Source organism: Notothenia rossii, assembly GCF_949606895.1.
Source record: "Notothenia rossii genome assembly, chromosome: 4".
In the NCBI taxonomy this organism is placed as follows: Eukaryota; Metazoa; Chordata; class Actinopteri; order Perciformes; family Nototheniidae; genus Notothenia; species Notothenia rossii.
Genome location: NC_136902.1, coordinates 3106011 through 3129805, shown reverse-complemented (window position 1 = coordinate 3129805; position 23795 = coordinate 3106011). Strand labels below are relative to the sequence as shown.

Below are 23795 nucleotides of genomic sequence, written 5' to 3'. Positions count from 1 at the left end.
AACACATGTGCAATATACAAAGCCCGAAGCCATCTTCGTCACATTTCCTCCTTCCTCTCCCGAAAGAGAACAGTACCTTATTCCTGCGACACTTATTGATCTTTGCCATTTTGCTCTCCTCCATGTGTCTCCACTCCGCCCGGTTTTTTTGCTTCCCCTTGTGCCGCATGGTTTCCTCAGAGGGGGGGCGTGAAGTCGGAAGGAGGCTTCCCTTTCTTCCTCAACTCTTTCTCCCGCTCCTTCGCGATGGCCTCCGTCAGGTTCTCCGCCTGCAGCGTCTTCATCACCTGCTTCTCCACCTGAGTCTGAGCGGCTGTTGTTGTTTAATTGTTATAATTAGATTCTCAGAGCATGTTCCTCCTTCTCTCCTGTTTCCTTCTCTTCCAGCAGAACGTGGTCTGCAGGAGGTTCTAGATGAACATAGGCTCAGTCTGAGGAGGAGATGTGAACGTGTGACTGAAGGAACTGGTCAAAGTGAAACCCTCCTCAACAGCATCTTCACTGAGCTCTACATCACACAAGGCCAGAGTGAAGAGGTTAATACCCAACATGAAGTGAGGCAGCTGGAGACAGCTTCCAAGAAGAAGCCCCTCCATGACACTCCCATCAAGTACCAGGACATCTTTAAAGCCTCACCTGACCAACAGACTCTCATCAGAGCGGTCCTGACCAACGGAGTCGCTGGAGTTGGAAAAACCTTCTCAGTGCAGAAGTTCACTCTGGACTGGGCCGAGGGTTTGGGAAACCAAGATGTCAGTCTGGTGGTCCCGCTCTCCTTCAGGGAGCTGAACCTGATCAAAGGTGAGCAGTACAGTCTTCTCAGGCTGCTCCATGTTTTCCATCCAACCTTACAGAAGCTCACAGCAGAGCAGCTGGCTGTCTGCAAAGTGCTGCTCATCTTTGACGGCCTGGATGAAAGCAGACTTTCTCTGGACTTCAGAAACAATGAGGTTGTGTCTGATGTCTCTCAGCAGTCCTCAGTCAACGTGCTGCTGACAAACCTCATCAGGGGGAAGCTGCTTCCCTCGGCTCTCGTCTGGATAACCTCCAGACCTGCAGCGGCCAATCAGATCCCTCCTGAGTGTGTGGACAGGCTAACAGAAGTACGAGGCTTCACTGACGCCCAGAAGGAGGAGTACTTCAGGAGGAGATGGAGTGATGAAGACCTGTCCAGCAGAATCATCTCTCACATCAAGAGCTCCAGGAGCCTCCACATCATGTGTCTGATCCCAGTCTTCTGCTGGATCACTGCTAGAGTTCTGGACCACATGTGGACTACAGACCAGAGAGGAGAGCTGCCCCAGACCCTCACTGACATGTACTCACACTTCCTGCTGGTCCAGACCAAGAGGAAGAAGCAGAAGTATGAAGAGGGACATGAGACGAGTCCACAGCAGCTGACGGAGGCTGACAGGGAGCTTCTTCTGAAGCTCGGGAGGCTGGCGTTTGAACATCTGGAGAAAGGAGACATCATGTTCTACCAAGAAGACCTGCAGCGCTGTGGTCTTGATGTCTCCGAGGCCTTGGTGCACTCAGGAGTTTGTACAGAGATCTTCAAAAGAGAGAGTGTGATCTTCCAGAAAACAGTCTACTGCTTTGTTCATCTGAGCGTCCAGGAGTTTCTGGCTGCAGTCTATATGTTGCATTGTTACACCAACAGAGACACAGAGGTACTGAAGGACTTCCTGCAGGTAGAATATAACAACAGCAGAGATCAGGATTACCCATCCCTTCCTGTCTTCCTGGAGAGAACCATGCAGAAATCCCTCAGAAGTAAAAATGGCCACCTGGACCTGTTTGTCCGCTTCCTCCACGGCCTCTCTCTGGAGTCCAACCAGAGACTGTTAGGAGGCCTGCTGGGTCGCACAGACAACAGACCAGAAACCATCCAGAGAGCCATCAGCAACCTGAAGGAGCTGTGCAGTAGATCCTCTCCTGACAGGATGATCAACATCTTCCACTGTCTGACAGAGATGAAGGACCTCTCAGTACATCAGGAGATCACAGAGTTCCTGAAGTCAGAGAACAAATCAGAGAAGGAACTCTCTGTGATCCACTGCTCTGCTCTGGCCTACATGCTGCAGATGTCAGAGGAGGTTCTGGATGAGTTGGACCTGGATCAGTACAAAGCATCACTGGAGGGACAACTGAGACTGATTCCAGCTGTGAGGAACTGCAGGAAGGCACAGTAAGTCCAGATGTGATTAACTTTATAAACTAATGTGGATCAGGAGTTTAATTATTCAAATAAACTGGAAAACATTTCTGCTGTTTAAATACTGAGAGCAAAATAAACCCAACACTGTTCTTCTATTTATTTATAATAATAGTTAATCTGAAGCGTTCCTCTCTTCATATTGAGTGATGGAGGCGACATGTCAAACACATGAAGGACTCTAGAGGTTCCTCAGCATGTGATCACACCACACAGCAGGACTTACAGTTATCAGAGTGAAAAGGAATCTAACTTCGATACAACAATTGTTAATACCTAGGCCGTACCTATACCGAACTCCGGTGCTGATAAGGCTCCGGTGAACGGCCGTCCAATCTTTTTAGTACTTCAAAACCCCCCAGAATCTACACGCAAGATCAACGTAATCTGCTTAGGGGGGCGTTTACAACGTGGCCTCTAACACCACGCAGCCCGTCGTATCCCTATTTTAGGCACTCCGGCCTTGGATGTCCGACCGCTTTAGAATAGGAAAACGGTGTGTATGGTGTAGTAGTTGTCACTCACTCACTCACTCACTCACTCACACACAGACACACACACACTCTCTTTCTCACACAGACACACACCGATGATGATGAATGATGAAGAGAAGAGAGAGAGGGTTATCAAGAGAAGAGAGAGAGGGCGAGCGAGCGAGAGAAGAGAGAGAGGGCGAGCAAGAGAAGAAAGAGAGGGCGATCAAGAGAAGAGAGAGAGAAGAGAGAGAGAGGGCAATCAAGAGAAGAGAGAGAGGGAGAGCAAGAGAAGAGGGAGAGGGCGATCAAGAGAAGAGAGAGAGGGAGAGCAAGAGAAGAGGGAGAGGGCGATCAAGAGAAGAGAGAGAGGGCGATCAAGAGAAGAGAGAGAGGGCGATCAAGAGAAGAGAGAGAGGGCGATCAAGAGAAGAGAGAGAGTAATGTAACCTAATGTAATGTATAATTCCTATGAAAATGTTCAAAAAGTGCTCAAACTTCACGTGTGCTAATATTCCAGCCGTGAAGACATCTACGGGACAGTTTTGAGATTTCTTCAAATGCCGTTGCCATGGCAACACATTGCTCACCATGAAATACGGTTCTCATAACTTCATTGAAAATGCTCGAAATGGCCCAAAACTTCACAGGTTTGGTAACGATGCAGCCATCAACACATCGAAGCGTATTATGGGATGTCATCGAATGCCGTTGGCATGGCGACAGATCATTCACCATCAAGTTAGTTCAAAAGTTTGCAGTTCAAATATTCTGCTGCTTTCCCTAGCCTTTTTACTTTCTTTCCCCCATCTTAATACAAATTAATTCACAATTACTTACATCTGATATTTAACTCCTTCAGCCTATTTTCAGCTGCAGAAACCATTCAACTATTACATTATTCAGCTATTTCAGGACATCAAGGCTATACATGCTGTTGTTTATACTTTTTTTTAAACCTTTTCTTTTAAATATTAAGCTTTTTCTGCATTTTTGTAGCTAAAAGCAGCTACCATTCAGCTAATAAAATATTCAGCTTTTTCTGCATTTTCAGCTCAATTCAGCCATAAATGTTCACAGTTTACAGCATTCGCATGCATTTTCTGCACGAAATGCATTTTCTAGTTATTACTTTCTTTGCTTTTTTCTTTGCTTTTTAAGAAAATATTCACAAAGCATACTTAACAAAATAAACACATCTCAGTACATAGATGAAATACATAACAGATGACAAATCTGAAAAGACATAATAACATAATAGTATTAATAATATTACAAATAAAAGAATGGATACATTATGAATACATTATGAATACTCAGGTACACATTCATTATATTCACTATATTGTTCTATGCTGACCCATTCCTCCCACCTTTCCTCAAAGATATGCATTTGGTTTCTAATCTAGTTGTTTCCTCCGTTACATAGATTTCATTTACTAAGTTCTTCCATTGTGAGTTTACTAAGTTATTCTCTTTCAGACAATTCCTTGTCATTAGTTTGATGATCTCTTTTCTAATGACCAGAAATAGATAGGAATCTTTTTGTATCTCCTCTGGTGTTTCCCCGGTAATAGAGAGAATGGGTTTTTGTTGAGAGAACAAGATATTGGACATTTCTCTTCAAACTGTTTCCCAGAAGTCTCCCAACACATCACAGGCCCAGAATATATGTGTCTGGTTTCTGCTCAGCGCGTTCTCTCCAGCATTTTGAAGTGAGGGTTTGTTTGTATTCACTTTGAATCTGGGGTGTCTTCAAGTATGGAATTAAAAGCTTCATGTATTCTTTCCAGTAGTTTGAGTTGGTGGTGTTATGAATGTTTCTTGTTCTACGGGTATGTTGCAGGATCATTCATTTCCCATTGATCTGTTACATTAATAATACTGTGTTCATCTTGATTTTTGAATTGTAATATTTTAACCATCTTAGTTAGAAATGTTGTTTCCACTCCAGGGTCATAAACTGTAAGCATGTATTTTATTAATGGATTGATGAAAAGATCTCTTTTTTAAATGCCGGATAGATAACTCCTCACTGGAATAATCTGAATAAATGGTATTTGAGTAAATCATAACGTTAGAGTTTAAAATCAGATCTATATAATTTCCCACCAAGAACAGAGTTCTGTCTTAATGCTGATAGACTGGGAACATCTGATGGTATCAAGTTGAACATAGTGAAACGTTATTGGTTTGTTAATTGTGTTTGTGTGCGCAATAAATGTTCAGATGCTCAGAGAAGCCAAAACATCCTTCATCCATCGTTCACATCCAAATATTAACTAACATTTAAATATGTACATCTCTAATATCGTCAAGTGGTCTATCAGAACATGTCAAATATTTTTTCATCAAATGCTTGAAGTTAATATAATGTTTCCTCTTTTTTAACACATGTTGTAATATATGTTTTATTATAGACTTATTGGCTGTAGACTCTTAGGGACTCACTATGAAGTCGTGGCCTCAGCTCTGAAGTCTGACCCCTCCCATCTGAGAGATCTGGACCTGAGTGAGAACGAGCTGAAGGATGCACATGTGAAGCTGCTGAGTTCTGGACTGAAGAGTCCAAACTGCAGACTGGAGGCTCTCAGGTCAGTTCACTGACTGCAGTTCATACAGATCTGTTTGTGTTTATGATTTTCTGAATTTGAACAAATACAATGTTATTGTAATTTGTTCCGTTTTTGCTAATGACTGAATATTGATCAGAGTAACAGAGAGAAGGTGAATGTGTGAGGGAGAGAGTTTGAGCTTCCACAGACTCACCCTGTGCTCCAGGAGTCAGTGGAGATGCTGTCAGTAGCCTACTGATGAGCTGAGGGAGATGAAGGAGTTGTTAAACATCTGATGTCGATAACCCAATTTCTGTTCTGTGAGACTGCAGGGGATGTTGCATTGTGTTTGTTTTTTTTCGTTGCAGTTTTGTTATCTTAAATGTAATTTAGGTTAACTTCCTGTTTCATTTGGATGCTTTTATTTTGAAGGCGAGTTTACGCGGTTGACAGGAAGTCGCTATAGAAACAACGTGATGGAGAAAGTAATATACTCTATATGTAACGGCGGATAAAGAGAAGAATGGACTGGATGTTTAAATGTTTAGCACCCTCCGAAGAGGCTCAAGCTCCTACGTTGAGTCTGGAGTTTAAATACATTCTAATTCATCAGTAAAGCCATACGACCATTAAATGGGGAAATGCTACATCTGATCAAAGTTAAAGTTCCAGATTATCAGTGGATTGTTTCTGCATCATCACTGACATTAAAACCCTGTTTGACTATGAACAGATTATTAAACCTGGAGTTATTTCAAACAGGAGCTTTGTTTTCTAAACTTACATCATGTTTTCTTTCTTCAGACTGAGGGGCTGCAGCTTGTCAGAGATCAGCTGTTCTGCTCTGATCTCAGCTCTGAAGTCCAACATCCATCTGAGAGATCTGGACCTGAGTCACAACGATCTGCAGGATTCAGGAGTGGAGCTGCTGAGAGATCTTCTGGAGAGTCCAGACTGCAGACTGGAGACCCTCAGGTCAGTTCACTGACTCTCTGTCACTCATATACTCATACACCTAGATGAGTCATTTAAAACCTTTCATTACATTACAGAGAAAAGCTGTGAGAGTGTAGCCTAATGTACAACCTAGAGAACAAACAAACAGTTTATTGAGTCAAGGCTGTTAACATTTAAAGATTTAATAGAATTACAGATGGCTTTAGTTATGCATAAAGCAAATGTAACCCAAATGTCCCGTAGCCATCCTCCATTCCTTACAGTCCGGGTTGTCACATTCTTTCACTGGGGACAAGGGTGGAGGTCTTTCCAGGACCTCATCATCCACAGTGTCCACATCCCAAGAGGAAATTATTCCTATTTTGGGGCTTGTCAATTGGAGTTCATGAAGCTCCTGTTTTGCCACTTTCATCTTGACTTTATTATACGCCACATGTATTTCCTCCCGGGACAGCTCAACGTGGTCTCTGTCCAAGTGGCGGTCCAGCCTTGTCCCACTGTACTCACATCCTGAAATGATGCAGGGATGGAGCCTAATGTTTGTCCGTCCATTGGCCATCAACAGCATAATTCTTCGTTCATCTGCATTATGCACACTATGATTCCTCTGCAGGTGCTTGTTCAGGGCATGGTAGGAACTCTTACAGATCGGGCAATCGCTCGCCATCCTATCTGTATGGATGAAACATATTGTTTGTTTAATCCATTGAATATATGTATTTGATGTATATCGCGTCGGTGGGGGGCTCCACCTTCATTCCAACAAAGGACCACTGGTCTCAATTTATAGTACCCAGTGATCAGAGTCACACCACGGGCACGAGGCATGGCATTTCGGTACCGGGAAGTGTCCCCAGTAGAATACATAGAACCGGGGGGGGTGGGAGGGACAAAGAAGGAAACGTGAAAAGACTCGAGAAAATAGCGCTCAGCGAACTGGAGAGACCCCATGTCAAATCTCTCCAGTTTCTTTTCATTTTCATCATCGTGCGAAAGGTGTCCCATTTAGGCACTCGTTAGGCGGGCAGAGATCCCTGTCATCTCTTGGTCGTTTCCTCCAGGGTGCCAAAACTGGGAGAAATTGACCAAAAAGTAAAAAAAAAAAAAAAGAATTCATCCATGGAAAAATGCATGAAAGTGAAAAAAAGAATCCGAAGATAATGCCTCATAATGCGGGTAGAGTCCCCTCAAACTCCCCTTACATTCCTCCAGAGACCAGTTCAAAAACTTAAAGTTTGGTAAGAACCATGCTGGGGGGGTTTCTGGGCAACAAATGTATCCGAGCCAGAGTGCACATGGAGCGGGTGAATTCCTCCATGAAGTTACACAGCCGTTTTTTTTCTGAGTCCTCTCAAAAACCGGGTTTCCGATATCGTGCAGACAGTAGTCTGAAAATGATGAATGAATTTTTTTGACAGAGAAGGGGAGGCTTGGATTCCCCTCTCCGTTGTAAGTTGCAACGGGGGGGTGGAAAAGTGTCCGGGGCTTCGGCGCTTGTTGAGCCCCTTCTCCGTTGGCACTCAGTCGTTTTTTCGAGAATTAAAAAAAACTTCATTTTGGATTATTTTAAGATATAATTGACCATTTTCTTTCATTTTTTCTTCTTTCCACGGGTGGGGGCGCATGGCAGGCCGCCTATGAGCTCCCAAATTCGGCCTGGAACCTCCAGGATTTGTGGGATAAGCTTCATAAACTGACAAAGTCACCCAAAAATGTCACTTTTATAGCCCAAACATATATAATACAAATACATTTAAATAGTAAAAGGTACAATTGTGACCCCCACCTCCGTAACCTTGTGCACCAGGCGAACCTGTGTACCCACACTTAAGCACTCCCCCACGGACTAAACTGAGAGACAATACCAGTCAGAAGTTCGTGCCCCTGGTCACACTGAATAAAAAAATAAAAAAATGTCTCAAGGTAACCAGGGGTATGACATTAAAACTGCTATACGTTGAGGATTTTAGTCTGAGATGAGTGCTTATCTGCGGGTATCTTGTGTCAGCTTCGTGGACCCCAATTTATCACGAAATGTACACGATATTGAAAAACATATTTGTTTGTATAAACGTATAATCGGTGTACCACTCCGGGTGGTCTTCCTTGACTCGGTGAAGAAACTGCTGGCCGTAGGTTGCTTGGAGGTGACTCCTGGAGGCCCGAATGACATTCGTTCCCACGAGCAATGGAACAGAGGAGCGATAATCAGAATCAGGGACAACCAAAGCAGGCACAGTTTTGAACTATTTTCCCAGCACTTTCAAGTCATTTTGCAGGACACCATAGTAGGACACACTTTGACCTGCTGCACCCTCTATGGGTACTTTAGAAGGCTGCAGCTTTTGGCTCTGCAGGGCAGGGTGGTTGTACCAATATCCGTGAGTAATACTGGTTACCTGAGAGCCAGAGTCGATGAGAGCTTTGCACTTCATTCCATTGACTTCAACCTCACCCTCGTTCCGTGGGCCTACTAAGGGGGTGCCCTCTTTTACACCAATTGATTTGTTTTACTTGTTGTGGAGGATCTTACTGCCCGCCCATGGTTGCCCCGGTTACCATGGGCTCTAAGCGTTTAAATGCTGAGCTGAGTTAGGCCTGTTCTCCTCTACAGGGGTCATAGGCTGTGGTTGGCGTGCCCAGGCCGGATTGGGATCTGGGAGCACTGCTCTGCAGACACGGGCTGTATGTCCTTCCTTCCCACACCGGTAGCATACAAAACTTGAACTCTGTTCAAGGGGTGTTTTTAACAGGGGAGTCATAGCTTTGATGGGGAATCTGCACGGGCACTCCACATCTGTTTGTGTGTTAGCTTGTGTTTATGTGGAAATGTTATTTCTAGTGTATTGTAATGAGTCAAAACAATCAATACAAATTATAATGTCTAGCACAATATCAGCTCGTAATTAAATTACATCTAGAACACTGCTCAATAAGAATATATATGAGATAAACTGGCAACAATAGCTTAATATTTGTTGCAGAGTGGTCTCACACACAATATACTCTTTAACCATTCATGGTCGTTTTTAACGCAATAATGTGTCAAATGATTTGCCACCATTAACACTGCTCACCTTTCGTGGAGTGAATACAAACATTAGCACCAAGATGGCGGCCACACCCAGAACAACAGGAGAAATACGGTGTCCCACAATGGACAAAAAACAACAATTTGCTGCGCAACAGCAATACCTAGTGGCCTGTCAAGGCTGCTACCTTACACAAACAACAGAATACTGCCAGAAAATATACAAAACAAATTAGTTTTAATTTCAGAGGGTGAGCATCATAGGAGGAGATTACATTCTAAGCATCAGTTTGTTTATTTACTCTAATGGTTTATCTGGTAGGGACATTGCACTTTAATGAACACTTAAAACTATAAATGTGCCAAGCCTAAATATGCCGGATTTAGCTTTGAGCTACTTTCCATCCGCAGTCCCTCAAATAAAACATTAAGAACATGACATTTACAAACATAGCAGATACAAATACATGAAATACAAGAAAAGTGCAAAAGAGCAAGAGCAGAATACACAAGTATTTATGACATGGCAAAACAACATAGCAGCATGGATGCATAAAGTGCAGGAGAGGAGGTGACCGCACGTTTTAAAGCAGATGTGTCTCTGGAGTAAAGAAGTGGAATTCTTTGCAGAATGATTTAAAGGGCTGTAAGAACATTTTTATGTTTAAGAAAATGTATAGAGAAAGCGTAATCAGACGGTATGAAGGTGACTTGTGTTCTGGTTTCATGTTTCAGTATGTGTCAGAAACTGTGACTGAAAGAATATTGCTTTGATTTTACTTTTTTATGGTTATTTCATTTTTTAAATGTCAATAATGGAGCCCAAGTAATATCTGTTACGGGCCAGCTGATCTTTGTTGACAAGAGTTTTGATTTCCTGACTAGTCTCGATGCGCATTTGTTTTTCTCTCCACAATTTCTCACACACAAAATGTTCCTTGGAAGAGCTGTGTTTGCTAAGTTTGCCTTAAACTTTCCACATGGGCAATACGCAGCCTCGCCTTTCACGGAGTATTCAAGCCAGGGTCGGTTTTCATGGCAAAATAAAAAAAATGATATTACACTAATCTTTCAACATAGTTTAATACAAAAATAGATATTAGGACAAAGCCCTACAAATAACAACACCAAACATAATAATACAAATATTCAATGTTTTTAACCTGTTGAACCCCATCCCCCCGCCGGCGAGCGGAAAAACGCACCATCTGCAGGAAACAGCGTCTGAGGGCTTCTTAATATTTAATAAACTATGAATGTTTCATATCCATTTAACGGGAAGAAGCTCAGCTAACTGATGATATGAACGATTTTTAGCAAAGAAAAACACAAGAATAACGCTGAGCCTCTGAATTAGCCCTGAGCGAAAACGTCTTAACGTCGTTAGCACAGAACTCTAGCTATACCGATCGATATACTTATTGGATCTGCACAAACAAGCTTAGCTAACATCCTGAGATTCCACAGATTATAGAAATATACATATCATCACTGAGCGATCAGAACTCGCGACAGGGGAAGCAAATACAGACATCACACGACGTAGTTTTAAAATGAGAAAAAACACACGGTTAATGTGATTATCAAAAAGTATTGATAATCCATAATTCAATTTTTATGCAAAAATCGGAGACTACAAATTAGCTGCTAATGGTAGCCACCAGAGTGTGTCGCAGCTCCGGTTTTGTCACTCTCACTCCTTATTTGGTAACCTGTGTGTGTATGTGGAACCTTCCCTCGATTCCATTGGCTCTAACTGTTAAAAAGAGATGTCAATCATCAAAATCCACCGAGGGGGGCCAGAGATATGTCAAATCCACCCAAATGACCCCAGAAGTGGGTTTTCTTTGCTAAACCTCTGTAAAAAGGTCAAATGTCACTTGTTTTGCATCAATCTTGATACAGGGTACTTATTATATGTTATAGTTTCCCAAGCTTATAAGTGTGAGAAGTAAGTATAGAGAAACATTAGCAAATAAGAATCACACAATGATATTATTAAAGTAAGTAAGTGAGTATAATATTTTTCTGTAACATACATGATAAGGTTAACTTTCTGAAGTAGACAGATGTTTCTGTTCAGATTCGTTTAAATGTTGAGTAACATCTGATTGGATTATAAACAGGTTTTTATCCTCATCATGTTTTCTTTATTCAGACTGAGGGACTGCAGCTTGTCAGAGATCAGCTGTTCTGCTCTGATCTCAGCTCTGAAGTCCAACATCCATCTGAGAGATCTGGACCTGAAAGAGAACGATCTGCAGGATTCAGGAGTGGAGCTGCTGAGAGATCTTGTGGAGAGTCCAGACTGCAGACTGGAGACCCTCAGGTCAGTAAGGGGTCTCTGCTGGTTCAGCAGTATTGTATGAAACACAGGGAGGTGTTTCTCTCACTGGGGAAACAGATCAGTGATGTTACCCACTGACTGCAGGCTCTCTCATTCTTCCATCAACTATAGAAGGCCAGCTGGAAATGCAAAGCCACATTTAGTAAGTGATCAACTTTCCACCAGACATGGGATTTGACAGAAGAGTGGAAAAGGTAGTCTGTGTTTGATGGGATGTTTTGAGCTCCTTGACTAATGACTGTTACTTCCTGTCATGCAGCTGAGAGCTGTGGCAGTCAGTCGTAGTGTTTGCAGAGAAGATATGATGGGATGTAAAGCATGAGATCAGTCAGGACTCTGAAGCTGACTCAAAGAACAAACACTTCTTTTAAACTGGATCCATAACTGTTGGATTGTGTTCATCCCTACAGGATCAGAGATGATGAGACGATCAGAGCCGAGATCCAGAAGACCTGTGAGTACTGAATATCCTCCATTCATCCAGATATGAAACTCTTTGATGGAGCATGTCCTCAGAGGAAAGCAACACTCTGGTTTCTCTCTCTTCATCATTCTGTCTGTTTCTCTTCACAACAACTGTCTATCAACACAGTGACGCGTTCACTGACACTCTGTAACATGTAAATAAACTCTGAAGAATAAAACACATGAAAACATCAACATTATAACCAGTTTGTTACAGAATTACCATCAACATATACTTCAGTACAAGTAGAAGTACTCAGATCTTGTTCTTGAGTAAAAGTAGAAGTACTCAGATCTTGTACTAGAGTAAAAGTAGAAGTACTCAGATCTTGTTCTTGAGTAAAAGTAGAAGTACTCAGATCTTGTTCTTGAGTAAAAGTAGAAGTACTCAGATCTTGTTCTTGAGTAAAAGTAGAAGTACTCAGATCGTGTACTTGAGTAAAAGTAGAAGTACTCAGATCTTGTACTTGAGTAAAAGTAGAAGTACCAGAGTGTAGGAATACTCTGTCACAGTAAAAGTCCTGCATTCAAAATGTTCCTCAAGTAAAAGTAGAAAAGTATTATCATCAAAATATAGTGAAAGACAGTGAAAGTAGTCATTGTGCAGATTGGTCCATTTCAGAATAATAGATATGATATGTTTTATAATGATTGATCATGAAAGTGTTCTCAAAGCTGGTAAAGGTGCAGCTAGTTTGAATGACTTTGTATACTGCAGGGTAGCTTGTGGATTTACTCCAGGTGGAACTAAAGTCTGATTCAACACTTGATTAGATTTCACATCATTCATCCACATCTGTGAAGTAACTAAAGGTATTAAATACATGGAGTGGAGTAAAAGTACACCATGTACCTCTGAACTGTAGTGGAGTAGAAGTACACCATGTACCTCTGAACTTTAGTGGAGTAGAAGTACAACGTAGCATCAAAGGGAAATACTCAGGTAAAGTACAAGTACCTCCACATTGTACTTCAGTACAGTACTTGAGTAAATGTACTTAGTTCCTCTCCTGGTCTGTAAAGCTCTCCCAACATATGCAGGTTAGCATCCGGCAGCTTCTATGTGCTGGGGACCCGTACTGTACATTTCTATCATCACACTTTGGGCTCCTCAACATGTGTGGGTTCCCAGCAGGACTCTCTGAGCTGCAGACACATTCTTTCTGTGACTTTGTTCCAGATATCTGGAGCATAATAACTGAAGCTGTTTCTCCATGTTCAGGAACTCCCATCCCCCGAGTCCTGCGGCAGGAAGCGCTCCTTCTCTCCAAGAACTCCTGGACCCTGCAAGCTGGTCCAGAACCAGAGTCCCAGTGAGGAGTCCAGCCAGTCCACCTCTCAGAGTTCAACTAAACTACAACATTATTAAAGATCATGTTTCAAGTTCAAAAAGGATGCTTTCAGACTGAATCCAGAAGTTTCTCAAGCTGCAGTCAAAGCAGATCATTTGTGAAATATATAAAACAATTATAAAACTGTAATAAGAATTACTCTGAATACTTTCTTTGGACATTTTATTTACATTTCTTTTAATCAAATGTTTCTGACTTTCTCTCTGAGTGCTTTTCTCATGAATGAACGACTTCAATCTTCTTTCTTTTCTTGTGTATTTCATAAACAGGATATTGTTGTTTGTCCTTATATCCTGATTGATGAGTCAGCAGTAAAGCAGCCAGGCGGTAACGGTCAGCTGGCATGTGTATCTGTTCATTGGCTCATATGTGTAGCATGTTTAATGGCAGTGTTTTCAAAATGGCTGCCAGGTGAATATGTCAGATCTCTGTGTGTTACTCAGAGAACCGTGTGCAGGGTTTTAGAAAGTGCAGAGTTGAATTGCAGATTGTGTGCGGAGCTGAAAATGTGTTTAGAGTTCTGTTTGATTGAATCCAGTCAGTGTTGCTGCAGCAAAGCATAAGGGCTCAGAGCTTGGACCTATTGTGTTCACATTATATACGCTTCCTTTAGGCAATAAGGAATCTCTCGGGACATTTTCCTTGTTATGCGGATGATACTCGATTATACACAATATAGACCAAAGTATTGGACCACCTACACATTAGAGAGATACCGCAGGTCCTTCCTTCCTGCAGCGGTCAGACTATATAACCACCACGACCCCTAGTAGACCCCCCACACAACAACACAGACTATAACACCCCTTGCTGTTAAATACCAACTATGTGCAATATATATATATATATACATATACACATCAATGCAGCAGTAATATTAATAGAGAAACATCAGACATAATAGTAAAACACTGAAAGGGAACATTGTATTGCACCAGGAGCTATCTAGGGACTTTTACTGCGACAACGTTGACTTGCCTGTGAATAAAAAATAAACCATAGTGTTGGTGATCTAGAGTGTTGTCATTCTTCTTTGAACAGCAAGACCGCTAACACCCTATTTCAACAATCACACTCCCTGTAATTGACATCATTAATAGATGATTTAGCTTCTCACCATAATTTGCTGTGACCCACTGATGTTAACGATCGTAACTGAAAGGCTGCCCGCCAAACGTAAACATTCAGCCACGTGACTTGCAAACTCTCGCGAGAGTTTTACACAAGACGGATCCTTTCTAGCCATAACCCTGCAGCCTGCAGGTGGAAGAATCGGGAAAAGGCGTTACGTGATGACGTCAGACGCACGATACTAAGGGAAACCACATCGATGCACTTTCACTGATACAAGAAGTCAACAAACTATAGATACAATCCACAACATTACACCAAAGCAGAAAACTGAATCACAAATATCAAATAGACTTTTAGATTGTATTACTTTAGTTTATTGTTGTATTGGAAATGGATTTAGTGGAATATGAATACCAACAACAAAAAAAGTACACTTACCTCATAATGTACTCAGGTATTTGAGTAAAAATACTGAGTGACATTACGCAACTGAAACGTCATCACGTTGATCCAGCCTGAGCACGGGGCAGCTGACAGGAGGATGGGGTGCAGAGATATCTGATTATAAGAAAAATAAACAAGAACACGAGAGGCTGGTTTGCTCGTTTTTTTAATCCGTCTTCATGGCTCTAACAGCGAACTGCAGGGACGTGGGAAGTAGGGTTGCCGAGGGTGCTGCAGCACCCCCTGATGGAGGACAGGGAATCTGCACGTCCACAAGATTAAATGGAAATATAATACAAAAAAACGAATTTTCAGCCCTGATGTAACAAAATTCATAATTAAGTAAAGATAACACCCTTTTCACCCCGGTTACAGTTTCCATTTGCCCTGTACGATGAAAGTGGGGGATGTTGGCTTATCAGGCGCCCGCAGCTCACACACAGGACAGATATCAGCTGTCTGGACAGGACTGATAGCCAGACAGACTGAGAGGCTCAGTGAGGTAAAGGACTGACTGTTTAGATAGTTCACTTTAGTCTAAGTTATCTCAGAGGGTCTCAAATGGTTTGTTAACAATTTATGTAAACAAATATTTCCAAGGCACACCTTTATAATTATTGGGATAAATAAAAACAGGTTTGAAATCATTCCAGTGCATACTATAGGACAGTAAACCAGAAATATTGTTTAAATCTGGAGAGATTAAAGAATATGCATAAATAAATAAATAAATAAATGTTAACTGGTCAAATAAGAAATAAATGAACAACAAAAATAAAATAAGTTACATTTACTTGTTATTGGTTATGTCCACATACTTATTTGATTATTAAAATGTAAACCGATCTTTTCGATATGGGTGTTTAGAGTTGTACCCCTTAGATCTAGTCTCTGGCAATTCAGCCCAAAGTGCACCAGATTGAAGCATTTTATTTTATAATGTTGAAAAAAAATCTTCCCCACTGACCCCCCTAGAGGATGTGATCCCCACAGCACCCCCCATTTGAAACATGTTCCCACAGCTATGGCGGACTCCTTCTGCCGCTCTGCTCGCTGATGTCACTCTAAGTCTTAACTCTCCCATACACACCCAAACACTCCAGAGACATGTTCTGTATCTGGACCTATAATATATTGATGAAAAACAGTATAATAGGGGACCTTTAAGTGAGGTTTGGAATGCAGGATGTTTACTGGGTGATTTTCACACTGGTTTTAATATGTTTATTTAAATAACTTTGTTGAGCTTGTTTTTAGCTCTATTTCCATCTCACTGAACAGAGTCCCTGTATGTGAACTGGTTCAGCTGATAAGGCTGGTTATGAATCAAGAGGAGGATCTGCAGACAGGAAGGGAAGTTGAAAGTGAAAGTATGAAGTCAGACTTGGCAGACTGCCAGACGCCATTTTACAGCTGGACGGAGCAGGAGGACAACAGGGTGAGTGTTAACACCAGGATCTGCTTTCTAACACATTATTTACTCTGTTTTACTGGATGTCTGAACATCAGCGTCCTCGAGTCCAAAGAGACTTCTACAAGTGGTGTGAACTGGTTTTATTTCCTGTTTTCTGATTCATCAAAGCAACATAACATGCTCCCCATGCAGTCAAAATGGGGAGCGGCCGGAAGTCTGACTGATTCGATGTATTTTTAACCAAGTGTTAAACTTTCCTGTCGGCTCCCAGACCGTAGTGGAAGAAGCAGGGGGGACTCTCTGCAGTCTTCCAGGGCCGAAGCAACAAACTTCCGGTTCAATAACCCACTTTTCAATAAGGCTGACAGGCGAGCTCTTCTTTGGGAGGCCGTTGCATTTATTAAGGTCTTTGTTACAGATCTAATTTTGAAGACACAAGACAGACATTTCCTGCTGTTTCGTTCATTTCAAAAACACATACCACCGCTCGCTCACTCTCCCTCGCTCTACCATGCGCACACACATGCACGCGCAACCCCCAACTCTCTCTCTCTCTCTCTCTCTCTCTCTCTCTCTCTCTCTCTCTCTCTCTCTCTCTCTCAAAGGGATAGCTGCCTGACTCTGCATGACCCTAATATAACACAAATGTATAATTATGATGGTTATGATTAAAACAAGTGTGTGTGTGTGTGTGTGTGTGTGTGTGTGTGTGTGTGTGTCTCCAGTGTTAGTGGTTTATCTCTCAGACTGGAGAAGATGAGTGTTTTTAAAGATGAGGAAGAAGAGGACACATCTTCAGTCTCCAGCTGTCTGTCTCTGAAGAGTGACTGTTCTAAAGAAAGACCTCTAAACTTCAGTAATGAACCTGGACCTTCAGACACAAAGTAAGACTTTCTGCTGTAACCTGACCAGAAGAGGATCCAGTTTTTATGTTATCTGATCATCTAACCTGTTCTTTAATAATCGCTTTAAAGAAACTTAGTAACAGAACAGTAACAAAGTTTAAACTCTTGATCCCTGGCGTCATCAGCGATAGTAAATAATCTACATACAGACAGAAGTCAAAATGTGCTCTCTGAATGAACTAATGATGTTTAAAACATGTGTTGTTTCCACAGACAGAGAGCAGAGTCTCCAGTCCCCAGCTGTCTGTCTCTGAAGAGTGACTGGTCTAAAGAGGAACCTCTAAACTTCAGTAAAGAACCTGGACCCTCAGACACAAAGTAAGACTTTCTGCTGTAACCTGACCTGAAGAGGATCCAGTTTTTATATAATCTAATATATTAAACTGTTCTTTAATAATACCATGTGTGCAGTATAGTACAGAACAAAGGCAGCAGAGTTCAGCAAGCTAACATTATTTAAGGATATTTCAATATGCATTTATAGCATCATTGTATCAGTGACATCAAAAGGTTTTAAATGCAAAAATATTGATAAATACTCACTAAACTAAATATATCGTCCAAAACATGATTCACTACTTGGGCATGTTTATGATATGTATTTTAAAGATGTTTCTTAATAATAGTGATGACCTGGTGAGCTGGTTGTGTTTAGCATTAGCAGATATAACAGAGCTTTGTGTGATTACATGTAGAGTCAATGCAAAGACCCAGATCCGTGCCTGGCAACACCAAGAAAGTGAAGAGGTGAAATTCATGTCACCTGCGTGTTCCTGCAGCGTGACACATTTCATCTTTCATTTCATTTGTATTTGTTCCGTTCATGGTATGCATAACTTCATGTATAACAAACATTTACAAAACATGTCTCTATAAACACACCTTTGACCGAAAAGGAGCAGGGAGAAGAAAATAATCTTCTATGACCCGCCCCTTTCTAAAAACATAAAAAGAAACAGACGGTCTGTCCTTCATATGTTCTTATCCACAGCCACACATCACAGCATCGTAGGATAATAAGAGAAACACAAACACTTACTAACAAAGATACTCAGTTCCCACTTGACAGTTAACGGAAAGAAACAAAACAACACCCTCACCTGAGTCCTACTGGAGGAGAAGAGTCTTGAGTGAGACGTTGGTGACGCTCTGCCCATTGGTGAGAATCAGCTCCTCTAATGTAAAGTGCTGTAAAGGATGTGTTCCTCTCCACAGAGGGAAGAGGGAGAGCGGTGTTCCTGTGGAGCAGCAGCTGTCCAGCTGTGCTCTGTGTCAGGACGTCCTGAAGGATCCAGTCTCTACCAGCTGTGGACACTGGTTCTGCAGACAGTGCATCACCTCATACTGGGAGCAGAGCCCTCCATCAGGAGACCCCTCCTGTCCCCAGTGTGGAGAAAGACCCAGAACCAGAGCTGGACTGCAGACAGCCAGTCAGAGCAGAACTGTACGAGGTAAGAGGCCGAACACACGCAGCGTTTCATTCCTCTTCCTGGTTGTAGAGCATAGACCAGGGGTCGGCAACAGACGGTCCGGATCCGGACCCCGACCTATACGGACCCGGACCTATAATCAATACATTAATAGGGGATTTCAATTTTGACGGGGCGATTCTATTTTAACCGCCGCCGACAGGGGGCGAAAGAGACGAGTGAGCGATACAGGGAGAAACACAGAAGAAGAGACGAGAGCGCGGCAGAGAGAAGAAGAGAGGAGAGTGAGAGAAGAGAATAATTAGCGATACAGGGAGAGAAGCGGAGAGGAGAGTGAGAGAAGAGAATAATTAGCGATACAGGGAGAGAAGCGGAGAGGAGAGTGAGAGAAGAGAATAATTAGCGATACAGGGAGAGAAGCGGAGAGGAGAGTGAACAGGCGTGTTAGCGGCAGACAGGGAGAGACACATAATTACACATGGCGCTCTCCAAGAAGAGGAAAGTGGACAGTGAGAACAGAGCTTTGAACCCTGAGTGGACTCATTCATGTTCATCCTGCCCACTGGGAGCACAGAGCCAGTGTGTCTCATTTGTTCAGAGACCGTGGAGCTCATTAAAAGTGCCAAAACGCCACTATGAGACAAGACACAAAGTGTTTGACCAAACATTCCCTCTCAAGTCAGAACTGAGGTCACAAAAACTAAATATGGTTCCAGGGCAGGCTAACCGAGGCTAACCAATTAGCTAACCGAGGCTAACCAATTAGCTAACCGAGGCTAACCAATTAGCTAACCGAGGCTAACCAATGAGCTAACCGAGGGTAACAATGAGCTAACCGAGGGTAACAATGAGCTAACCGAGGGTAACCAATGAGCTAACCGAGGCTAACCAATGAGCTAACCGAGGGTAACAATGAGCTAACCGAGGGTAACAATGAGCTAACCGAGGGTAACCAATGAGCTAACCGAGGCAAACCAATGAGCTAACCGAGGGTAACAATGAGCTAACCGAGGGTAACAATGAGCTAACCGAGGGTAACCAATTAGCTAACCGAGGCTAACCAATTAGCTAACCGAGGCTAACCAATGAGCTAACCGAGGCTAACCAATTAGCTAACCGAGGCTAACCAATGAGCTAACCGAGGCTAACCAATGAGCTAACCGAGGCTAACCAATGAGCTAACCGAGGCTAACCAATTAGCTAACCGAGGCTAACCAATGAGCTAACCGAGGCTAAGCAATGAGATAACCGAGGCTAACCAATGAGCTAACCGAGGCTAACCAATGAGCTAACCGAGGCTAACCAATGAGCTAACCGAGGGTAACCAATGAGCTAACCGAGGCTAACCAATTAGCTAACCGAGGCTAACCAATTAGCTAACCGAGGCTAACCAATGAGATAACCGAGGCTAACCAATGAGCTAACCGAGGCTAACCAATTAGCTAACCAAGGCTAACCAATTAGCTAACCGAGGCTAACCAATGAGCTAACCGAGGGTAACAATGAGCTAACCGAGGCTAACCAATGAGCTAACCAAGGCTAACCAATGAGCTAACCGAGGGTAACAATGAGCTAACCGAGGCTAACCAATGAGCTAACCAAGTCTAACCAATGAGCTAACCGAGGGTAACAATGAGCTAACCGAGGCTAACCAATGAGCTAACCGAGGCTAACCAATGAGCTAACCGAGGCTAACCAATGAGATAACTGAGGCTAACCAATGAGCTAACCGAGGCTAACCAATTAGCTAACCGAGGCTAACCAATGAGCTAACCGAGGCTAACCAATGAGATAACCGAGGCTAACCAATGAGCTAACCGAGGCTAACCAATTAGCTAACCAAGGCTAACCAATTAGCTAACCGAGGCTAACCAATTAGCTAACCGAGGGTAACAATGAGCTAACCGAGGGTAACAATGAGCTAACCGAGGCTAACCAATGAGCTAACCGAGGCTAACCAATTAGCTAACCAAGGCTAACCAATTAGCTAACCGAGGGTAACAATGAGCTAACCGAGGCTAACCAATTAGCTAACCGAGGCTAACCAATTAGCTAACCAAGGCTAACCAATTAGCTAACCGAGGGTAACAATGAGCTAACCGAGGCTAACCAATGAGCTAACCGAGGCTAACCAATGAGCTAACCGAGGCTAACCAATGAGCTAACCGAGGGTAACAATGAGCTAACCGAGGCTAACCAATGAGCGCCTGCATGTGTATGAGAATGGCCCTGACACCATTTCAGCCCAGATCTAAACTCCTGGCAGGACAAGCTCCAGCTCAATTATCGCACTGAACAGAACAAAGTGAGTGAGGGGCTGCAATATAAGAGGGAAAGAAAGAGAGACTTTAAAACTGTTCAGTTGTTATGATGTGTAAAGACTGATATTGTTCTATAATCGTCTGAAACTGTTAAGTCATGATGTGAAACGATTAACAAAGAAAAAGGGAAACTCAAGCTGCTCCTACACTTTATTTTATTTATCTAAAATTAAGCACTTTTAAGATGCACATATTTTCAAAAGCTATTTTATTTATTTTCTCTATTTTGTTTGTAAATGCAGCCCGAGAGGAACATTACACATATCCAAAGTATTTACTGTATATCTGTAGAGTTCAATGGTAATTGACAATAAATATTGTTGTTTTTGAATTGTACTTTCTTTATTTGATTGGCAGTCAGTTTTTGATTACATGCAGACGTTGATAAAGCTACAGCTACTTCAATATATCACACTAATTCATAAAGCAACTTAGACATTTTGAAGTTCCGGACCTTTGCATGGGGACATTTTCCCTAACTGGACCTCGTTGAATTTTAGTTGAATACCCCTGGCAGAGACAGTAAGCTGTTTATACAACATTTAAACTCAGTCTGTTTGTTGTTTAATTGTTATAATTAGATTCTCAGAGCATGTTCCTCATTCTCTCCTGTTTCCTTCTCTTCCAGCAGAACGTGGTCTGCAGAAGGTTCTAGATGAACATAGGCTCAGTCTGAGGAGGAGATGTGAACGTGTGACTGAAGGAACTGATCAAAGTGAAACCCTCCTCAACAGCATCTTCACTGAGCTCTACATCACACAAGGCCAGAGTGAAGAGGTTAATACCCAACATGAGGTGAGGCAGCTGGAGACAGCTTCCAAGAAGAAGCCCCTCCATGACACTCCAATCAAGTGCCAGGACATCTTTAAAGCCTCACCTGACCAACAGACTCTCATCAGAGCGGTCCTGACCAACGGAGTCGCTGGAGTTGGAAAAACCTTCTCAGTGCAGAAGTTCACTCTGGACTGGGCCGAGGGTTTGGGAAACCAAGATGTCAGTCTGGTGGTCCCGCTCTCCTTCAGGGAGCTGAACCTGATCAAAGGTGAGCAGTACAGTCTTCTCAGGCTGCTCCATGTTTTCCATCCAACCTTACAGAAGCTCGAAGCAGAGCAGCTGGCTGTCTGCAAAGTGCTGCTCATCTTTGACGGCCTGGATGAAAGCAGACTTTCTCTGGACTTCAGAAACAATGAGGTTGTGTCTAATGTCTCTCAGCAGTCCTCAGTCAACGTGCTGCTGACAAACCTCATCAGGGGGAAGCTGCTTCCCTCGGCTCTCGTCTGGATAACTTCCAGACCTGCAGCGGCCAATCAGATCCCTCCTGAGTGTGTGGACAGGCTAACAGAAGTACGAGGCTTCACTGACGCCCAGAAGGAGGAGTACTTCAGGAGGAGATGGAGTGATGAAGACCTGTCCAGCAGAATCATCTCTCACATCAAGAGCTCCAGGAGCCTCCACATCATGTGTCTGATCCCAGTCTTCTGCTGGATCACTGCTGCAGTTCTGGACCACATGTTGACTACAGACCAGAGAGGAGAGCTGCCCCAGACCCTCACTGACATGTACTCACACTTCCTGCTGGTCCAGACCAAGAGGAAGAAGCAGAAGTACGAAGAGGGACATGAGACGAGTCCACAGCAGCTGACGGAGGCTGACAGGGAGCTTCTTCTGAAGCTGGGGAGGCTGGCGTTTGAACATCTGGAGAAAGGAGACATCATGTTCTACCAAGAAGACCTGCAGCGCTGTGGTCTTGATGTCTCCGAGGCCTTGGTGCACTCTGGAGTTTGTACAGAGATCTTCAGAAGAGAGAGTGTGATCTTCCAGAAAACAGTCTACTGCTTTGTTCATCTGAGCATTCAGGAGTTTCTGGCTGCAGTCTACATGCTGCACTGTTACAGCAACAGAGACACAGAGGTACTGAAGGACTTCCTGCAGGTAGACTATAACAACCTCACTGATCAGGATTACCCATCCCTGGGTGTCTTCCTAAAGGGAGCCATGCAGAAATCCCTCAGAAGTGAAAATGGCCACCTGGACCTGTTTGTCCGCTTTCTCCACGGCCTCTCTCTGGAGTCCAACCAGAGACTGTTAGGAGGCCTGCTGGGTCGCTCAGACAACAGACCAGAAACCACCCAGAGAGCCATCAGTAACCTGAAGGAGCTGTGCAGTTCTTCAATTTCTCCTGACAGGAGCATCAACATCTTCCACTGTCTGATAGAGATGAAGGACCACGCAGTACATCAGGAGATCACAGAGTTCCTGAAGTCAGGGAACAGATCAGAGAAGGAACTCTCTACGATCCACTGCTCTGCTCTGGCCTACATGCTGCAGATGTCAGAGGAGGTTCTGGATGAGTTGGACCTGACGAAGTACAAAACATCACGGGAGGGACGAGGGAGACTGATTCTAGCTGTGAGGAACTGCAGGAAGTTCAAGTAAGTCCAGATGTGATTAACTTTATAAACTAATGTGGATCAGGAGTTTAATTATTCAAATAAACACGATAACATTTCTGCTGTTTAAATACTGAGAGAGCAAAATAAAACCATCACTGTTCTTCTATTTATTTATAATAATAGTTCAACTGAAGCGTTCCTCTCTTCATATTGAGCGATGGAGGCGACATGTCAAACACATGAAGGACTTGAGAGGTTTCTCAGCATGTGATCACACCACACAGCAGGACTTACAGTTATCACAGAAACATGTTATTATTACAAATAAAAGAATGGATACATTATGAATACATTATGAATACTCAGGTACACATTCATTATATTCACTATATTGTAGGGATGTAACGATACCAAAAACT

At 42.9% G+C, this 23795-nt stretch overlaps 2 protein-coding genes across 12 annotated transcripts in view; both read left to right on the top strand.

The window, feature by feature from the left end:
- Positions 1 to 14410, top strand: part of LOC307035615 (NACHT, LRR and PYD domains-containing protein 12-like) — a 62782-nt gene extending 48372 nt beyond the window's left edge. For 4 of the 9 annotated variants that reach the window (XM_079675182.1, XM_079675184.1, XM_079675178.1 and 1 more), the window contains 4 exons: positions 6048 to 6218; positions 11390 to 11560; positions 11989 to 12032; positions 13266 to 14410. In XM_079675182.1, the coding sequence (XP_079531308.1) occupies positions 6048 to 6218; positions 11390 to 11560; positions 11989 to 12032; positions 13266 to 13267 (388 nt within the window). In that variant the 3' untranslated portion in view covers positions 13268 to 14410. Of the gene's footprint in view, positions 1 to 387; positions 2189 to 5108; positions 5283 to 6047; positions 6219 to 11389; positions 11561 to 11988; positions 12033 to 13265 lie in introns of all 9 variants that reach the window. The other 5 variants (XM_079675187.1, XM_079675189.1, XM_079675179.1 and 2 more) reach the window with 3 other exon arrangements.
- Positions 1 to 23795, top strand: part of LOC307035619 (protein NLRC3-like) — a 43804-nt gene that overhangs the window by 7802 nt on the left and 12207 nt on the right. Inside the window, exons 1-5 of one of the 3 annotated variants that reach the window (XM_079675200.1) lie at positions 16273 to 16351; positions 17053 to 17211; positions 17446 to 17550; positions 18448 to 18683; positions 21612 to 23415. In XM_079675200.1, coding sequence (XP_079531326.1) covers positions 17084 to 17211; positions 17446 to 17550; positions 18448 to 18683; positions 21612 to 23415 — 2273 coding nt within the window. In that variant the 5' untranslated portion in view covers positions 16273 to 16351; positions 17053 to 17083. Of the gene's footprint in view, positions 1 to 16272; positions 16352 to 17052; positions 17212 to 17445; positions 17551 to 18447; positions 18684 to 21611; positions 23416 to 23795 lie in introns of those variants that run through there. The other 2 variants (XM_079675201.1, XM_079675202.1) reach the window with 2 other exon arrangements.